The sequence below is a fragment of the Ischnura elegans genome, chromosome 4 (assembly GCF_921293095.1).
Source record: "Ischnura elegans chromosome 4, ioIscEleg1.1, whole genome shotgun sequence".
NCBI classification, from domain to species: Eukaryota; Metazoa; Arthropoda; class Insecta; order Odonata; family Coenagrionidae; genus Ischnura; species Ischnura elegans.
Window position 1 is genome coordinate 126,750,236 of NC_060249.1, and position 19,462 is coordinate 126,769,697.

A 19,462-nucleotide genomic window follows, 5' to 3' on the forward strand; every position below is an offset into this window, starting at 1 on the left:
GCGGCGCTTTTAGGGGATGTGTCATGGGCACCACTCAAGGCATTGGGACTCGCGAGCATCTTGCTCATACAGTCCAAGTGAGCAGCTGAGAGAGACACTTGCACTGAGGAACCTCTTCAATGTTTACCCCTTTCAATTATCTTCTTCCTCGGTGTTACTGATGACAGTCGCAAGGTCGTTAGAAGCATTTTTGGGGAGGAGGGAGTAATTAGGAGCAGGGGCGCAGCTAGGAATTAAGGCTAGGAGGGGTTTTAGACGCAACTAATACGTTGGTGTCTGGGGGTATGGCATACCCGCCAGGGTAATCGGGAGGTGCGGGGGCTCTCCCAGAGAAAAAATAGGATAAATAGTGAGTTTTACGACTTTCTGAGGGATATATGATAATCCTTACAAAATTCTATAAGTAATATTAATGACATTAAGTAAAATGCGTTTAACTAAAAAAAAGTTCTGATCTCAGGGGGTTTATCCCCCAAAACCCCCCCCTTGCTGCGCCACTGATTAGGAGGGTGTCAACTGTAAAATTAAGAGAACACGTCACTTCTGTTCGACCGGTCTTCACTCCCCCACACATTACTGGTAATTTAGGCTATAATGTTACCATTTTCGTGACAATCTCATCGTAGAGCCTTGTCAACATCTTAACCTCGTAAATAAAATCTTAAATTTTAATTTTATGCTCGAGATAAATGTAAACATGGACATGTATACTCCAATACAGCCTAAAACTATGACGATGACTGCGTGGTATATAAAAAAAGTGATAGTTCAGGAAAATAGACGAAGTACGATTGGACCTTCCGCGTCCGCAACGGCCTTGTGGGAAAGTGGCGCCCCCGCCTCCTCTGGTCCCCGTCCCTCGTCCCCAAATCAACTCCAATCTCTCCTCGGGAACACAATGGGCGGGCAACACCAGTGATCGCATGAAGTCATCGAGTCCCTAATTCACGTCCGTGCCCCCCACTGAGGCTAAGAAAAGCCCACCACTCGGAGCGCAAATGGATTCGTGGCTCCCGCCTCGCTCGCATTCAATTAAAAGCTGAGAGAGCAATTAAGGGGAAGGAAGAGAGGGCACTCGAAGGTGTAGAGAGAAAGAGAGGGCTATTCCCGCCGCCTCGCGCTCCGTCACGCACGGCCCATTCGACCGCACCCACTGAAACGGCGCCACATTCGATTCCCTTCCGCTGCGGGGAACGCGCAAGTGCGTGCGTACGGGCGAATGAGAGGAAAACGTACTTCCAACCCCGTCATTTCACCCGCTCTCTTCTTTATTATATTTACGCCTCCAACTGCTTGAGGGACAGTTGGCAACTCTCCCTTGAGACCCTAACAAGTCCCTCTCTGCCCCTACATCCCCTGGACACAATCCACTCACATGGGCAATTAAACTTTCTTTCAATGTCTTCAAAGTGCTCTGAGAGACCCACTGAATGTGAGATAATATTTACGGAATTCCTACATGTTCGCTGTAGAATCAAACAGAAAATTAGTTGCCCCGGCATTACCAGTGTAACATAAAGAAAATTTGTGGGATAAGATGAAAAATTATCGATTTTCTGGGAGAATTCGATTTAAAATTTTTGGCAAATGTGAAGAAACAATTTTTAAGCTAGGTGATTTGGTTTTGGAAAAAGAATCACCAAAAATGAGACTCCTAAATCACCTAAAATTTAAGTTAGTTTTCCTGGGCTAGACAAGTTCACCCTACCCTCTCTTGTCATATTCTTCCATTTCACCAAAAAACAAATTCATTACAGTGCCACAAACTCACTCACTCCCTCTCTCAAACTCCCAGTGTGTACATATCTTTGGCTGGAAGCCGGGGCGCAGTCAGGAATTAAGGGTAGGGGGGTTTTAGGCGTAACTGATAATGGTGGGGCTGAGAGTGTGGAATACCCACCAGGGTAAATGGGAGGTGCGGGAGCCCTCCCCCAGAAAAATTTTCAGATAAATGGTTCAAATTGGTGAGTTTGATGGCTTTCTCGGGGATATTTTATTAATCCTTACACTATTCTAAAAGTAATATTAATTCAATTAAGTGAAATAGAATAGACTTAAAAATTTTCTGAGCTCTGGGGGGGAGGGGGGTTTTATCCCCCAAAGCCTCCCCCCCTCACTGCGGCAATTTCAGCTAAAATTATTACCCATGGATACCATCATTTTAGAGGATGGCAGCAAGGATAGGCACCACTGCCTCTTTTTCTGACTGTTGCATAGTCTACCGATATCTAGCGATCTAGCCTAATCTAGCGATTCGATCAATGGATTTTTCTTCCTCATAGGAAAATCCACTAGGATCGCTATAACATTAATTGCGTATGCTTGGTTTCGCTAATTAGCAGAGCCCCCTTCGCTTCTATAGCGTTGGGGTGTTTTTCCCTCGTCCTGTCCCTTCCGTACCTATCCCTTCCCAGAGGCGTCGGCGGGCTCCCATCGCGGCGGCGGCTCTATCCTTTTTCCTTCCCTTCCTTCCCCTCCCCGGGTGTCTGGGCGAGTAAGCCACTGGCTTGGTTCCCAGTGCGTTGTATCCTTCGAAGGGTTCACCTAGAACCCTCAAACTCTTTGTTGCATAGTCCATCCCTAAACAAGTGCTTGAAATCTCTCGCTCCACTCAATGCATGGCACCAAATGTGTATTGCATAGTACCCGAGTAATACAAAAACAATATAAACGCATGGAATCACAGGTTTGGAAATGATGAACACAAATACGTAGCAAATGACAATGTGTTAAACAATGGCTGAGGCTACTGTTCACACTATTACTGAAAAGCATCGCTCAAATAATCCCTGGACATTTGTTTAATATAATGTTGTGTGATTCAGTCTCAACCAATCTCCAGCTGCAGCTAAATTCCAAGTCATAAATTCTACACAGAAAGTATACAACTGGAGTATGTCCTTTTCATCCATTTGAAGAGACGATTGTATGCAATGAGTGGACAAGATGAAAGAAGAGTAACAGAGAGGAGAACCGGACACTCTGAATACAAATGGAGTGAGTGGTTGGGGTAAAGGATTGCCAACAATCTCCTCTCCACATAAGCACGATAGACGCAGGGGCTGAGAGAGTCTGTAGGAAGAGAACGTGCACATGTAAACTAATGTCCAAAAAGCAGAAGGAAAAAATAAGCCTAATAAGGTATGAACAAACTGCTGTTCATTGCTATAAATGTCACAAAAATGCTGAATCATTCAACTTCTTACTTACCTTAAACACAGCAATGAAAAAAGATATTGTGTAGCTCTCATCCCCTGATTATCTCTCGCAAGTTAAACTGAAAACACTATTTGCATAGCAATAATTTTTAGATGCTTATGCTAGACGATTATACCCTCAAAGCATTTGTATGATATTTACTTCTTGTAACATTAAAAAAAAAACAATTTTTGATTTCTCCAATTACAAGATGTGCATATTGCATACTGAATAGTAATTGTCAAAAGCATAATAATAGCTCCCCTAACTTCAAAAACTGAAACTGTTATTTAATACTGCAACCTTGTTCCTTCTCCTATATCACAGTTTTATGGGCAAAGCCTGACTCAAAATACTCAAATGCTTATTTAAAGTAATCAATGGCTCCTGCTTATGCAAGCTAACATCCACAGATACCATGGAGCACACTCATCACATTTAAAATTATATGGTTAACTGGGAGCCCCAGGATTAAAAGGAGAAATATATTCAGGAAGTCCCACCACACCATAATGAATAACAACACTTCACTACAGCATTTTTTAAATATTTGAAACAATACAAAAACAGTATTTTTCTCAGAAAAAACAGCAGTGATATAATTTTTTGTTGTTTCCCGGCGAACAATTGCAGTGAAGATTTCTCAGGTTTCACACCGGGCCAGGTCCTCCATTTCTTCCATCACGTTGGAAGGAGAAATGGAGGACCTGACCCGGTGTGAAACCCGAGAAAACTTCACTGCAAAACAGCAGTGAGTTAAGAAAACAACTTATATTAATTAAGTATATCGGGACTAGCCGCAGTGATAACTTTCATGGAGTCACCCGCAATGCACAAATTGTACCGGTGTCCCGGTTGAGGCGAATGATTTTTCCTCTGTGGATTTTTCGCACAAAACAACTTATGTATTATCTCAAAATTTACTCAAACTATAGGAGTAATATCAGGTGGTGATGACATTATCACCTCCTGAAAATAAAAAGGAAACTTCAAATATCCTACCTCAAGCCTCTGCGTAGCTGTGCAGAGGTGTTCGTAGTCGAGGGATCCCTTGACAGTGAGAAGTTCCATCATGTAATCTGCCTCATCGACATGGCGATGCACCAGCTCCAAAGCATTCTCAAAGTTGCGCCACATGGTGAGTCGGCTGCGCAGCGAGAGGAGGAGGTGAGAGCATTGCTGCTCGAGCGCCTGGTGGCTATCCTGCAGAGCCGAGATGTCCCGCTCCAGTCGTACGGGGCTCACTGACGTGAACATGAGGCGGTGGGGTAGGCTATGTAGGAGCTGGCGGAGGGCCACCAAGTCCTGCCACTGCAGGTGTAGCTCCTCTTGCAGGGCCTGCAAAGCACCCGAGGGATAAAAATGCATTACGCTCCGCAGAGGGTGTTTCATGAAAGCATGCCTGTGACTGGGGGATTCAAGACGAATATGTACACTTATGTGCAGTGGCGGACCCAGAGACCAGCTATCCAGACCAGCCTAATGATAATGGGGATCTGGGGAGTGGGAGCCTACACAGGGAATCTGGAAGATAAACTGAAGATGAGAATTATTATCCAATAAATGTGAACTGTGCATACTACACAGAATACAACATTCATACATTGGGAGCTTTACCTCCAGATTGAGATTTTAAACGGTCAGTTAGATGATTGATCACTATTCTGATGTCCTTGTGAAGGCTTTTTATGGGTGACTCCCTACTTGAAAGAACTGGTCGCCCAGGTATCCCTCCACCATGAGAATTCAAATGCATTTGAAAAACAGTTTCTTCAACGGTACAGTTGGCATTATGTATCAGCTTAATGTAAAAAAATACTAATACTCTTGCAAGAATGCTAAGGAAACTCATGAGTTGACACTCAGTTCTACTACTCTGCAAACTACTCAGATGACCAAGGCTGTGCCCTAATCCATAGTTATGCACCCTCCGTACACTGGCTGACATCATGTTCAGGAAATGACATCAGGAAAGTCATCCCAATGCGTGGAATACAAGGGAAGGCAAAGTTTCAAAGGGCATGAGGAGTGTGGGATTCAAAGGGTTTGAGGCTGGTATCTGCCGGTCGATTGACCATACCACCTAAGATAGTAACAGCCAGTTTAAACAAAATGAATTTGGTTCAAACAAGTATAAGAAAGTTTCCATTATAATTAGAGAAATAAAGTGCAACATTCCAACAAAAATCCACTCTGTGAAGGTTGGTGTTAAGGCTATTTTGTGGATATTTGTGCCATCTTAACTAATGTTAGTGTTCAGGTGAAATGGAGGAAAGCACTTAGAAAATCAAATATGTATTCCTGAAATTAGCATAAAATCATATTTTGGCATGTTAGATTGGAAAGCCTCAACTTAGGGTTAAAATATTTTTCATACTAACTAGACACAGCAAAATATTAGGAATTTAACCCCTCGGGTGATGATGTGTGACAGTAGCCCTTTTTCCACCCACCATAATGAATGTTTGTACTATTATTATGCATCTGTATCACATGCATCCATTTTGAAAATGGAAAGGTTATAATTTGGGCTTGTTGATGAATGGAGTTTTTAAAAAATTTTGGTTTGCAGAAGTATTTCATTCTAAAAACTCTACAATTAAGAAGGTTATCTTTCATAACCCCAAATCGTGTTCTCTCCTAATTCAAGTTGGTGTGGAGTAAAGTATTAATCCTAATTACAAGTATGCTAAGTGAAGGCTTGAATTGTAGACAAACAATAAATTTAACTAGTTATTCATGAATGTGAATAGAAAGTAGATTTCCTTCCATAGAATATTCTCATTTTGTTCCACAGAATTTGACATTTTTTCAATGGAGGTCTCATTGTATGATGCATTGGTCACCTGAATAAACCTACCAGGGCATCAAACTTATTTGTTGTCATCATCTTATCATGCTTCCAAAAGATCTTAATCGAGGAGAATGGTTTCTGGTGGTAGGGAAGAGTTTTAATTTGTAAAAAGTCACAATGTTAAATCTGTATCCTTCACGCTGTAATTACATAAGTCATTGTACTCGTAAACCACCCCACCAGCAGTAAAATTAGACATGCATAAGCTACTTTTTTGTCTCATTAAAAGCCCTTTTTATCACATTGAGGAATTAATTTCATGCAATACATGAGAATAAAAACTTAGTATGTACTTATACAATATAGGTTTACTTCATGCCATTTTATATTTAATATTTATCTAGTTGATTAGATGAGGACATTTTCCTTAAATTTTTCAATGAAAAACGTTTATTATGATTGTCTTAACACAAAATATGCATCCCCAGAAACCATGTCTCAATTGCTTATGATTTGTACAGTCACTTTCAAAAGTCGCTTGAGTCACATAAAAGTCAAGAATAAGATAAGTGTGGTCTTATCTTTTTAAGAATGGCTACATTTAAAAGGCAAGTGATTCAGAAATGAGCCGGAGGTAATGGGCGAATAAAAACCAGGCGTTGGCGTTATTGAACAGTTCAAAGGCTGGTGCTAGGAGTCACACATTTTGTGTTTTTACTAGAAACTTACAATTTTTTTTTATTAATACCCTTCTTAATTGCATACTAGAATTCACTGACTTCGCACTCTCCTCGGTTTTCTCGTTTGTGCTGTCATATCTGAAAACTTATTTGCACCTCTAAGGAATGTGCGCATTTTTTGATCTTTAATTTTGGTTAATTTACCTTTTTGTGAGTCATTATATGATGTCTTAGTTGAGTTATATAGCGTTAATAGCCTTTATAATCATCACAGACTACTTCACTTGGTTTTCGTGTTATATGCATTATCTGGTTATCAATTAATGTCATTAGTCATAGTTGCCTGTATAAATTTTGTAAAAAAACTTAATTCTTCTTTTCTATCAGCAAATTAATAAGCACAAGTTCTATTATTCTCTTAAGTAATCTAAACATTTCCTCGCTTGATAAAATGTTCCTTGAAAAAATTTGAGCACCCTGGTATTGGAACTAGGCTCCAGGTAGTATATTAACCCATGTATCATGTCTCCATGTTAATTCAATTTAACTCTAACGCATGAATAGATAAAAATTTCCAAGTGATAACCATGGAAACGCGAATGATTAAACTGTACACCAAGGCAAAGCGGGAGAAAGAAAATCATTTCAAAGGCACATTAAAGTATTCATTTTCACTGACCTCCCTTTAACTTGTATGCACATATTGGTATAAAAACACACTGAAACTCTTTAAAAACTATGGGTAAGTGCTAAATAATAATTATGACAAAAAATACATGGAAGTCTTGGATTTTCATGACCAAAAAAATTTAGAAAAAGATCTGAGACTTCATCACAGCAATTTAACGTTCTTACCACTTCTCCATGTCACGAATTACCGAGTATGAGAAAATTGAAGACTGCCATAGTTTTAAGGTAATCATGGGAAAAGGACCTGGGAAACATGAAAAATGGAATAGCTGACTAAAGGAAAGCATGGGTTCCACAAATAATTTCATCGATAATGCAGAACCAGTCTAGAACTTCTGAGCACTGGAATAGCAAAGGAGCATGCAGTAGAGTCCAGCCTTACGCGGACACATTATAGGCATGGTAGAGGGCGGAAAAGCAGTTTCCGAAATAGGCTGCTGAATTTGTCCCGGAATACTGTTTATTAGTGGGAAAGGCATTTCAAGGAAGGCGACGAGTCGCTGTTAGACAGACGAAGGAGTGGCAAACCTCGATCCACCCACGATTTCAAAGACATTCGCCATTTGATCGAGGATAATCCTCTGTGTCGATAGAGTAGTTGCCTTATATAGGGAGGCACAATTTGGATGCAGCCACGCAACTGTTAGAAGGCAGGTGATGGAACATATTGTTCAACTCCACAAACCCGCCCTCATGCCATTCTTAACAGACCGACAAAAACATTTGAGGGTGTTATACAGTGGGGACAATTTAGTTAGCGAATAGGCTTTTTGATACTTCACCATTTTCGCTGACAAGAAAAATTTTCGTAGCATATAGCAAGGAAAAATAGAACGGAAGAGGATGAGGAATACACAGGACAAAACAAATTCTTTTAAGTCATGAATTGCAAAGAATTTTGTCCATTGTTTTGTCAATTATGATACAAAGCGATTCAAAAGTGTGTTGGATATATCTGTGAATAAAAGCCGATGAACAAATGCATTGGGAGTTTGAATAATATTTTATATTATCAAATTATTACATTTCCAGTTAAATTATTACTCGTTGAACTTCTTATGCAAGACACAGCTAAATAAAAAAACTGCATAGGCTTTACTTTTATTTTCAAGTTTCCCAGAACATATTGTGGTTAATAATGAATGAAAACATTGACTCTTTCCCGCTGGTCTTTTACGTGCACATTAACGCCGGGGCTAGGTTAATAACCCATCTCACGAGGCGGGTGATCAGTTTGGAGTTCATTACAGAAAATCTCAACAGCCTACAACAATCAAAAGCAATTGATAAATTTGCAATTATCAACTGATATGCATGACCCTTTGCCGCCTGTCTTAAACAATAATGCTAACACCGACGCTGGATTTTTATGCGTCCTTCACTGCCGGGTTAAAGTTACCCTCTTTTGCAAATTCCTAACCTTCAAAATCTACTAGGTATTCATAGAAACTATACGTCTAATCCTACCCAATATGAAAAAATAAAAAAAAAACCAGTGAACAACTTGAAAATAAAAATATTCCCAATGTTTTCCGCGAGGGGGATTTGATCTAACAACCTCTACCAACATAGCCACACGTTTACTAAACTAGTCCACCGCAACTGCTTGCAGTGAAGGTATTAGAATATGGACAGTACGAACCAACAGTGAAAACTGGGGCAAGTACGCAGTAAATGCACATGAAATAATCATTGAATCAGACATAAATTGAAACGGAATGGTAAATTTGTAAGTAACTACTCCCTTTGAGTGCATTTATCTTCATAGGCAGACGAAATATTTTTGGTAAGTGACCAAGGAAAAAAAAAGAGTTAAGGAAGCTAAAAATTCTTGAGAAGCAGAAGTAGCGCCACAAACTTTGTCCTAAAACTTTTGGAAGTTACTGCACAATGACCAAGTCCTTCCACAGTACTGGCATTGGTCGAAAGAACACAAAGAGCATAGGATTCTCTGAGGGTAGGTAGGGCACAGGGGGCAGAGAACACAATTGGAACATGGCCCAAGCTACACAGAAATTTCTTCAAAAATTCAATTTGTTAAATGAATGAGTTCCTTGCACATATACAACAGCAAGAGAATTAGCATGTCTTAGGTTAGGGTGCATTTCATCACAAAAGGGACATCAATTGTGTGAAATGTGTCAATAGAGTAAGCAGCACTTACTTGGCAGTTGTTCAATGCTTGCTCCACCACTTCACTGCCAAGGGTCTGAGCCTCCCCACACTGCTGCAGAATGCCCTCAGCCCGCTCATGGGACTTCTTCACCTTGGCCATGCCCTTTTGAAGAGTTTGCAGCTTCTCTCGAAGATGTATACCTGCTTCAAGCTCTTCCCGCAGCTGCAAGCCTAGCCTCCGAGCAGAGCCCAAGAGTGAGCCAACATGCTCCGATTCCGATGCAGGCAAGAAACCCAGGCACCCAAGCTCCTCCTCCAAGCCTTCAACTTGAGTGCAAAGTACCTGGAAAGGAATGTTGACAATAGAGAAAGCACGGAGAGAGAGCTAAGCAAAATAAATGAGATGATTTCAAGTTGCAGACCTATCTTCCATACACAAATCCATCTCTACCTTTGATTTACTATGTGCCAAAGTACATTTTGTATTGAAATGCTAGCACATTCACCAATCTCTGAATTGTTATACGAAGTTTCTAAAGACAACAAGGTACAAAAATCTTTCCCTTCTAAGGACTCATGCTCTGGTAGTAGTATGTCTGCCTTTTTTCCTGGCATATTGCTCACTGAAAACTTGTGTTGCCATCTTGAAATTTTTAAAAGTACATAGGGCCAAAAGCAGGCATAACTTTGGATCTGACTTCAACTAACTCAGCTGGACCTCAACAAAACCGTCACTACTTCAACTACATCAATTACAAGCATGTGATCATGCAACTCAATACAATTAGGCTGGATGCATGAAGAATAAAATTGTCATAACCAGGAAAACAAGGCTGTGTACGCCACTCAAAAGCAAATGAAAAACCTATCATAACCAGAGTTGCTTAATCTCGAATAAAAATGTACAAACCTGAATGCGTTCCACATAGAGATTAAGGTCTTCCTCAGTCTTGATGATGCCATTCATGTCTTCCATAGCCAACTTCAACTCCCTCAGCTCTCTTTCCAAGATAATCAACTTCTCATTGGCTGGAATGTCTTGAGTGATGCTATTGCGAAGATTAGTCTGCACAGCATCAATTTTACTTGAAATGCATCTCCAGCGTTCCTCAAGCTTTTCATGTTCCTCCTTCTGCCTGACTTTATCAGCAATAGGGAGGATAGCTATAGCTTGGCAAAAGCTCCGATTTGCTTCTTTGTGGATGTAGTTGTACACTTCAAACTGGGCCTTCAACTCCTGTCAAGAAAGGTTTACAATTATTGGTATAAGCCGGCAAATCTGGATCATTTTCCTTCACTTAAATCATGGAAATGTAGACATGAATTTCAGGTCATCAAACAATTTTCAGAGTAAAATTATTTGAAATTCTGGTCATATTCAACCAGTTAACTCATTTATTCATTCATTTCACAAAGCAGATACATTAAAAATAAAAATTGATATTAATATCATATAATCAAGAATATGCATAAAGTTATAAAAGCGAAAGATGAATTACATGAGTATTTCCTTACCCAAAACTCCCTGACATTCAAAGGCAGTAAATCAGGAGTAGTAATGTTAGCCAGATTGATTTCTGCTGCATTGACCCAGTTCTCTAGTTTGGTGGATAGCATGTTAAAATGTGCCCATGCCTCTTTGAATACTAATAGCTTGTGCAGATTGGAGCTAACATTGTCTTGTAACCTGATGATAACTTCTGCAAACTCACTGTAGGTGGCTTCCAAACCAGAGCATGTTATTATTTCCTGCAGTTTGTTGGCTATGTTCATTAACTGCATAACTCTTGCATGGTGAATGACAATATCAGACGAAAGAGCCTGTAAAAACAATTCAAACAAATGAACCCTTTTTATTGTGCATTTTTTTAGGCACAAAGTTCATATGAAATCACATGATTAAATAAGACTGTTGCTGAGCAAGGCTTCCAAAGAAGAGCTATATTTAAGAGATTTATAATCAACATACTCAACAGCCTTCAACGTGATGCCCATATAAATGTTCACTATCATGGAAACCCAAGATTTACACAAGGGAGAGTATCATGGAGACATAAATCATGGCAAAGATGATTAATCACCTGATATAGAGAGATGTACTGATTGAAGTCTGATGTTGTGACATTGGCAAGGTCTGGCATGCGCTGATGAGCCACTCGCACCCAGCCCTCTTCTTCCTTGGCACCCTGCTCCAGCACTGTCCACCGAGATGCAGCCAGAGCCATCTGTTGAGCTCTCCCAGCAGCTTTGTCCAAGGTCCCAGCAGCACGTCCATGAAGCTCACTGTGTAATTCTGCATGATTTCTTCTTGTCTCAGGATCTAGATTACCTTCTAAAGACTCCAGAATTTGGCGGCAATGACTCAAGTTGGCAAAAAACTTACGGTGCTTTTGCATTTCCTCTTGGAGATGGTGTAGTCCATTCACATTGATGGTGCCTTCAACTAAGGAGTCGGCAACCTCAATTATCTGGGCAAATTCATCAAGGGTTTGCTTGTACTCATCCGTAAGGGATAGGAGTTGGAGGATTTTTTCCTTCTCCTTTAGTATGCCATGTTCGATCGATTTCACTGCCTCAAAAGCACGACCACACTCCTGAGGGAATTCTCCTCCAGGGAATTCCATAGCAAGCTTAGAACCAATTGAGAGAAGACGCTTCAACTCATGTCTATGTCCTTGGTTGATGGCATCAAGGTTCTCCAATTCCTGTAGCTTGGCATGTGCAGGGCTGTCGGAGCAGCCCAAGTCTTGAAGTTGCTTCCTTGACTCCTCAATCAGTAAGCTTAAACTGTTGATGCAGTTCTGGAATTCTTCCCATTGCTGAATTCCATACTTGGTTGTGTCTTCATCTTCCTTTGCAGTGTCACTAACATTTTTTGCTTGCTCCTTCAAAGATGAAAGACAATTTTGAATCTGCAAGACCGTATCTTCATTGCAAATTTGACTGACTGTCCCCAGGTTGTTTTCAAGAACACCCAAGTTCTTCCCAACCTTAGCCATTTCTTCATCAATACTCAATAGTTCATTTTCCTGAACCTTAATATCGCCAACTTGCCTGACAGAATATATTCGATGCTCAATGATTTCCAACCAGTAAGAAATCACCTCTATTGTTGTGATGTATGTGCTTTCGATTATGACAGTGTTCCGGTTCTTTATTGCGTCATCAAGGCCTTCCATGTTTTCACTCAGCTGTTGCTGTACTTGCAAAGAGTCACTGGGCACACTATGAGAGTGAGTGGCAAAGTAAATTAGGCCAGACATCTGTGAGGGGTTTCTTGTATTTTGGAGATTATTCAACCTCTCTGCCAATGCACTGGCATTGACGTGCAATTTGCTGGTAACTTCTGAGATGGGCTCCACAGACAAAGTTCCACTGTGGTCCAATGGTTCCACTGCCATCTCTTTGGGCTTTGGGGTTTCTTTATCAAATTTCTCCCATGGAGAAACAGTTCTGCTCTCCTTGGTTATAAAAGATGTTTTCACATTAACTGGCATAGAGTCCAAATGTTCCTCAGGATATGTAGTTGACATTGAAACAGTCTCAGATATTTCATATGGAAATGAAGTAGACTCAACTCTTTGAGATGGTAAAACAATTTCCCCAGGAGAAGTTAGTGTAATTTCCTGAGGGGGATTAGCAGCACCAGTGCCCATATCTCTCACTGGACTTGGCTCTCTGGAATTGATTTTCACCACTTGAGAATAAAGCAATGCTCCAGGTAGAGATGAAACTTCTTTCTGGTAGTCACCAGGAGAACTGCTAACAGGGCTCGGTTCAGCTAAAGATGAAGCCACTTTCTGTACTGAAATTTTAGGAAAATCTTCTTGGGGCCTAGAAAATTTTACTTTTTTATCTTTCCCTTTGCGCTTTCCAGAGGATTTTGGTTCAAAATTTGTAGGCACATTGGACTGAGATGAGCCATCAGAATAATCTTCTTGTGACTTTTGTGATCTACCCCTTGAACGACGTGGAGCATCTCTCCCTTCTGGGCCTGTAACTATATCTTTCTCCATTGGATCTTCACTTGCCACATAGATTTCCTCAGTCTTATCAGTTCCACTTTGTTTTCCCTTAATGGGATGCTCCTGGAATGACTCACAAATATCAGCTGATGATACTGCACCGGTATATGTAACAGTCGAAGAAATGGTGTGCGTTTCTTTCTCAGGATGGGTGGGGACATCTGCAGCAAAAGGAATTTCTTTTTCTTGGGAAGGAGGAGCAATTAATTCAGTGGGGTTAAGAACACTGAGTGTGAATTCTCTCTCTTTAGTAGGTGATGCAGGTTTGACAGGTGATGGCTTTGGTAATACTACTGGAATATCCTCTGACAAGGAACTAGCCTTTACTACTTGGGTCTGGCTGTGAGTGGCCAAAAATGAAGCCTCCTCATCTGGATGTGCAGATTTTGAATCTACCTTAGAATCAGGATAATCTTCATTCCTGCCATCTTTTTTTATGGTTTTTGCAAGGGTTGTATCTTCATGGAATGGTTTGATTTCTCCAGATTTATGAGAAGATGACAACTGGCTTTGGTCCAGATTAAAATTCATTTCATCTTTAGGGTGACTCATATCCTTAGTTTGCCTTATTATTCCTGATGTTTGAGATTCAACATCTGCCAGAGGGATATGAGCATTGACTGATTCAACTGATACTATTTCTCTTGAGAACCGCCTCGGGTGATGTGTACTCCACTGTGAAGACACAATATGATCATCAGAAGTAACAGCTCCATCTTGAGAAGAAGGCACATCATCAAAAGCAGACAGAGTGAATTCAATATTATCATTAGCCTGAGTTACTGAGGCCTGAGAAGCAGAGGGGCTTCCACCCCGAATAAAACCTTGCGAATGGGGTGACACTTTATCAATCATCTTTTCATCTCTTGACTCTTTTCCTACGGGTAATTCCATAAAACTAACATGTCTTTCATTGGGGGTAGAAGATGTTACATCAGGCCTTTGGTCAGTCATTGGAATGGATGATGTCGTAGTTTCTACAGTTTCTCTCCTGACTTCTGGGTTGGAATTGTCAATTACATGAACTTGGCTAAATGCATAAGGATCCATCATACCACAAGGTACGTCAAATTCAAGAGTCTGAACAACGGTGGTGGTGTCTTGGTCTGCACCAATTGAAGAGTGTTCCTTACTATCATCACTACCATGGGGCACTTTCTTAGGAAGGTGCTTTTTCTTTTTCTTGGATTCTTTTTTATGCTTGGTACCATCTGCGGTACTCACAGGAGATTGTTTTGCAGGGGTGCTAACTCTTATGTGAGATGTTTCTCCTTCCAGGACTGAAGCGGAAGGCTTCTGTTGAACTTCATCATCTGTAACTTTCTCACTAGACTCTGGGCTGACAAAAGACACAACAGTTTGTATTGTTATCTCCATTGGCTCATCCAGTGATGACAACTGTGAGCTCTCTTCAGTCTGCTCCACAATTCTTCCAATGGGCTTCAATTTTCCAACTTCGACTGAGTCATCACTGACACCCATTTCCTTAGTTTCCTGAATGGTCCTTATTTCATGGGAAACTGGCTTTCCTCTCTCCGCTTCTCTGAGTTCACTCATGAGTTCTCCATGTACTGGCTCTTCTGATTGTACTGCATCCTCAAACTCAGCAGATTTCAAAGGCAACTCATGCATCGGTGGAGATGATTTAACTGTTGTACTAATGTCACTTGCTGGAGAAACCTGAGAAATGCTCTTAGAACTCTCTTTTGACTTTTTAGACCTAGGACCTTTCTTTTTCTTGGACTCTCTGGATGGGTGTGCAACTTCTTTAGGATCATAGGGAACTTCTTGTGACTCCAAGCTCTCACTCACAGTTGTGTCATCCAGACTTACGGCCAGATCTGAGATTGCCTCTTCCTGGGGGCTCTCAATGTGGGTCCTTGATCCATGGGAAGGAGTACACTCAATCTCTAAACTCTCTGAGTTAGACTCAGGAGCAGTGGCTACAGATTCTGTGCAAGGAATAGAAGAGCTCAAATCACTGTACTTGTCAGAATCATCTTTAGGAGACAATGGGTAAACCTCTGGAGTTTCACTTTCATCTCGTAACTTTCTTCTCTTCTTTTTCTTCCTTTTCTTCCTTGTGTCGTCTCCAGGGAGGTGCTGCTCACTAAACGTCTTGTCTTCTGCATCATACCCAGTGTCATGGCTCTTTTCAGTAGCTTCCTTGCTCTCTTCAGACTTATCCTCTTCATCTATGTCTGCTGATACAACTTTGACTTCTTCACCAAGGTCAACCACTTCCGATGGAATACTAGCTTGTTCTTTTAACTTGGTGTCAATGACTAAACTTGGTTGCTCTTCAGCTTCGCATGAAATGGCTGTCTCTACTGGGGAGAGAGCTGAAATATCTTTTTCTTTTTCAGAAGGAGAAATTAGTGACCTATCATTCTTTTCTAGCTCTGAAGATGTACTATCCTTGTGTTTTCCCCTCTTATGTTTTTTCTTCTTTGTCACAGCAGTAGATGAGCCTGGTTCAGCAATTCCTGCATCTTCTTCCTTTTTATCTTGTTTGAATGATGGCTTATGGCTGTCCGCTACCTCATGAACTGTTCTCACTTCTGAAATTGTTACTGTTGGTGGAAGTTCAATATTGACTTCATTTTTTGTTGTGGTGAATTCAGGAGCAGTATCACATGGAATAGAAGAAATATATCTCTGTTCACTTTCCTGCTTTATTGAGGCTGTCATCCCAGGAGAAGCATCCATGCTGAGCTTCTCATCACCAACAATTTTTGGTTCAGCTGAAGTTGAAGACATTATGTCAATTTTCACCCTATACATTGGATCTACAGAAATAGTATGTGAAATTTCATCACAAGAGTCTGCAACTTCAAGTTTTGGGCTTTTTCTCTCACCAGAAAAGACCTCATCCAATCGTTTGTTCTCTTCTTCGGGGAAGTCTACTTTTGAAGAGTTCAGAACAGAATATTCTACACTAGAAACTTCATCCTCTTTACCTTCACAGGATTTAGGAACTGGAGTACTTTCTGACATTTCTTTGCATTCTGAAGGCCTTGGTTGATTTATTTCAACAACTCTCACCAAACGATATTTCTCAACAGAAACCTTATCAGTCTCAGCAGGTGTCTCACTATCCAAACCAGCTACCTCTATTTCATCCCCCCCGGTAGCAACAAAATCTTTTTCCAATGGCTCAGTAATACAGGATGTTTTTACAATAAAACTTTCCATCTCCTCCTGCGGGATTTGTTGAATTTGTACATTCTCTGCCATAGGTGTGCCTTCCTGTGTTGGTGTATCTTCACGATGCATTGTTTCTGGATCTGGCAGTTCTTTCACAGTTGCTTCTCCAGAAATGATTAATTTTGCCTTGATTTCCTCCGATGTAACAGGGCTAATGACTTCCACAACCCTCACTAATTCATATTTCTCACCAGGGATTTCTTGGACTTTAACAACATCAATGTCTTTTTCTTGTTGAGTATCATCTTGGGGAAGATCTTCCACAGTGTCTTGATCTTGAGTAATGGAAAGACCTGATGGTTGTATCTCTATCACCTTCACCTCTTTGTAACTAACACTTGGAAGTACACGAATTTCACTGGTCAAATCATCTGATTTAGGAAATCCAATTTCCTTCTCTGGAAAAGCTTGTTCTTCACGAATCTTTTCAGGGAAGTTAGCCACACCATGAACCATTCCTGAAGGAGATGATGTCATCAAATGAACATCTCCCACTATCTCATAACCATCACATGGAGGTGTTTTAAGGGAAATAGCTTCATCAATAGCGATTTCCTCAGATGGCTTTACAGATATTGCTGCCAGGCTCTCAACATTACCATCACGTTCTCCAGTCATTGACGTACTGCTCACAAATTGAGTCTCTTGACCACTGTACCATGTATCCTCAGCTGCCTCCTTCTGGGGTATTCTACTTCCATCATTAATGTCACTTGGGGATGCTGAAGTGGTAGGAGCTTGGGATTTATCCAGTGTGATTCCACTCTTTGATTGGATGGATTTCAAATTGGGTACCACACTATCACCTCCCACTTGCGAATGGCATACTAGTGCATCCACAACAGCAGGTGCTTTGACAGTGATCTCTGGCTCAAGAATAGTTTCACTACCAGGAATATTAACACTAGAGATTTGCTGGGATTTGATGGTGTCACTAGGTATGATTTTTGGACTTCCTTCTCCATGGTTGCTGGACTCTGTGTGGCTCATTTCTATCTTCACAACAGGAACTCCTGCCTCAGACACCTCCACTTCTTCTGGTAGTTCAATTATTTCTTCAGAAACATGTTCCTTCCCATCTATAATCATAATCTTACGAATGATTTTTCTGGATCTTCTAACAACTCTCCTGGTCACCTGTTCCACAACTGCTTTTACACTGGATGTAGTCATATGGTATTCAGGAGCTTCACCATCCTCTGTCATCTGTAACTGCTCTGACACGTTTTCAACTACTCCTTGGTCAGACACAATCCCAGCGGGTGAAGGGAGGAAATCTCCTCCTCTTGACAATTCTTGACCTCGGATGAGAACATTGGAAGGTATCGCATCTCCTGTATGATATGTCACCGTTTCTTGAGGCCCTGAGGTGAACTCAGTCACATGAATATTTCCTGGAACACCGCCCATAACTCTTCCACTGTAGGATTGAGTTGTAGCAGATACTGTTTGACCATCAGTATTGTCTGAAGTAGTAGTTTTCTGACCCTGCAAAACCACTTCTGAGAAAGCCATTGCATTGGATGTCTCTGGTTCCTGATTCCCTGAATCCGAAGAGACAGTGGTAAGTCTCTGGATGGTAGCCATTTGCTGCTGATGTCTAGTGGTCATGGTTTTCCGAAGCTGTCGCACAATTATCCTCTTCGTACCATCCTCATCAACTATTACCTTAGTTGTTGTTTCAGCAGGATCAGAGACTATAGTTTCAAATGAGTGGGGAGTTGTATGAGTTATGCTCAGCTCTGAAACTGAAACAGCATTGGGTTCTTTTGATTTGTCATCATCATAAGACATTTCCACCACAATGTCATCAACTTCACTTGATGGAGAAGTGACCTGCGTCTCCCCAATATAACCAGGGGTGGTTGAGATTTCAATAGTTTCTTCCTCACCTGTTACTTTCTTTATGATCTGAATATTATCTTTTAGGCTTTCTAGTACAGGGGAAGTTTGACAATCCCTTTCAGTGACTTGAGTAGTGAGCTTTGGCTCTTCACCTTTGGCCTTGGATTGGGAAACTTCAATCATTTCTACTATTGCTTCTGTAGGCTCACTGACTAACTCTTGACCAGGAATAGATTCTAATTGATGGGGATGGAGCGATGAAGTAAGCTCTTGGACTGAATATTCACCATGGTCTCTCATTTGCTCCAAACTTCCTGTTTCAACTAAAACTTCTCTCTCCACCACCTCATCTATCTTTTCCTGTAAATCAGTGGATAGAGGTCCAGGTGCTACAACAGGGCTAGGAGTGATGTCAACATTGGGAAGGTCTACTTCAGAACTAGGGACTACAATAGCCTCGGATCCAGCATCCAGGCTTTTCATAACATCAGCAGGCAATGGAGAAGGGATTACAATGAAGCCCTCGTCAATAATATCAGGAGAGTGAGGGGATGGAACATTCTCAAGGGTTTCAACAGTTGTTCTCTTATTCTCTTCAGGTAAGGGAGGATCACTTGGTGGACTCTTGGGTTTTTCGCCAACTAGGGCATCCTAAAAAGGTGACCAAGTCAATTTATTAGAAATAAATGATGAGCAAAAACTGAAACATAAATACAGTAAAGAGGATTTGAATATGAAGATAGCAAAAAGAAAGGAGCACAGCATGAAAGAGAATGATAGCAAAAAACCACCAGGACAGGCAAATAGAGACAATGTAAAGAAGATCCAAAAAAGAAGAAAAATAAATCATAATTTGATAGGATGTGAAAGAGAGAGAAATAAAATATGTAGTGGTAGAGAGAAAGAAA

General features: G+C 40.9%; 1 protein-coding gene across 1 annotated transcript in view; it reads right to left on the reverse strand.

Moving 5' to 3' along the window:
* LOC124158024 overlaps nucleotides 1-19,462 on the reverse strand; it is a 104,287-nt gene that overhangs the window by 70,279 nt on the left and 14,546 nt on the right. Inside the window, exons 6-10 of the mRNA XM_046533170.1 lie at nucleotides 11,559-19,205; nucleotides 10,993-11,298; nucleotides 10,388-10,714; nucleotides 9,527-9,820; nucleotides 4,201-4,536 (exon numbers count right to left, since the gene is read on the reverse strand). Of these exons, the coding sequence (XP_046389126.1) occupies nucleotides 4,201-4,536; nucleotides 9,527-9,820; nucleotides 10,388-10,714; nucleotides 10,993-11,298; nucleotides 11,559-19,205 (8,910 nt within the window). The remainder of the gene's footprint in view (nucleotides 1-4,200; nucleotides 4,537-9,526; nucleotides 9,821-10,387; nucleotides 10,715-10,992; nucleotides 11,299-11,558; nucleotides 19,206-19,462) is intronic.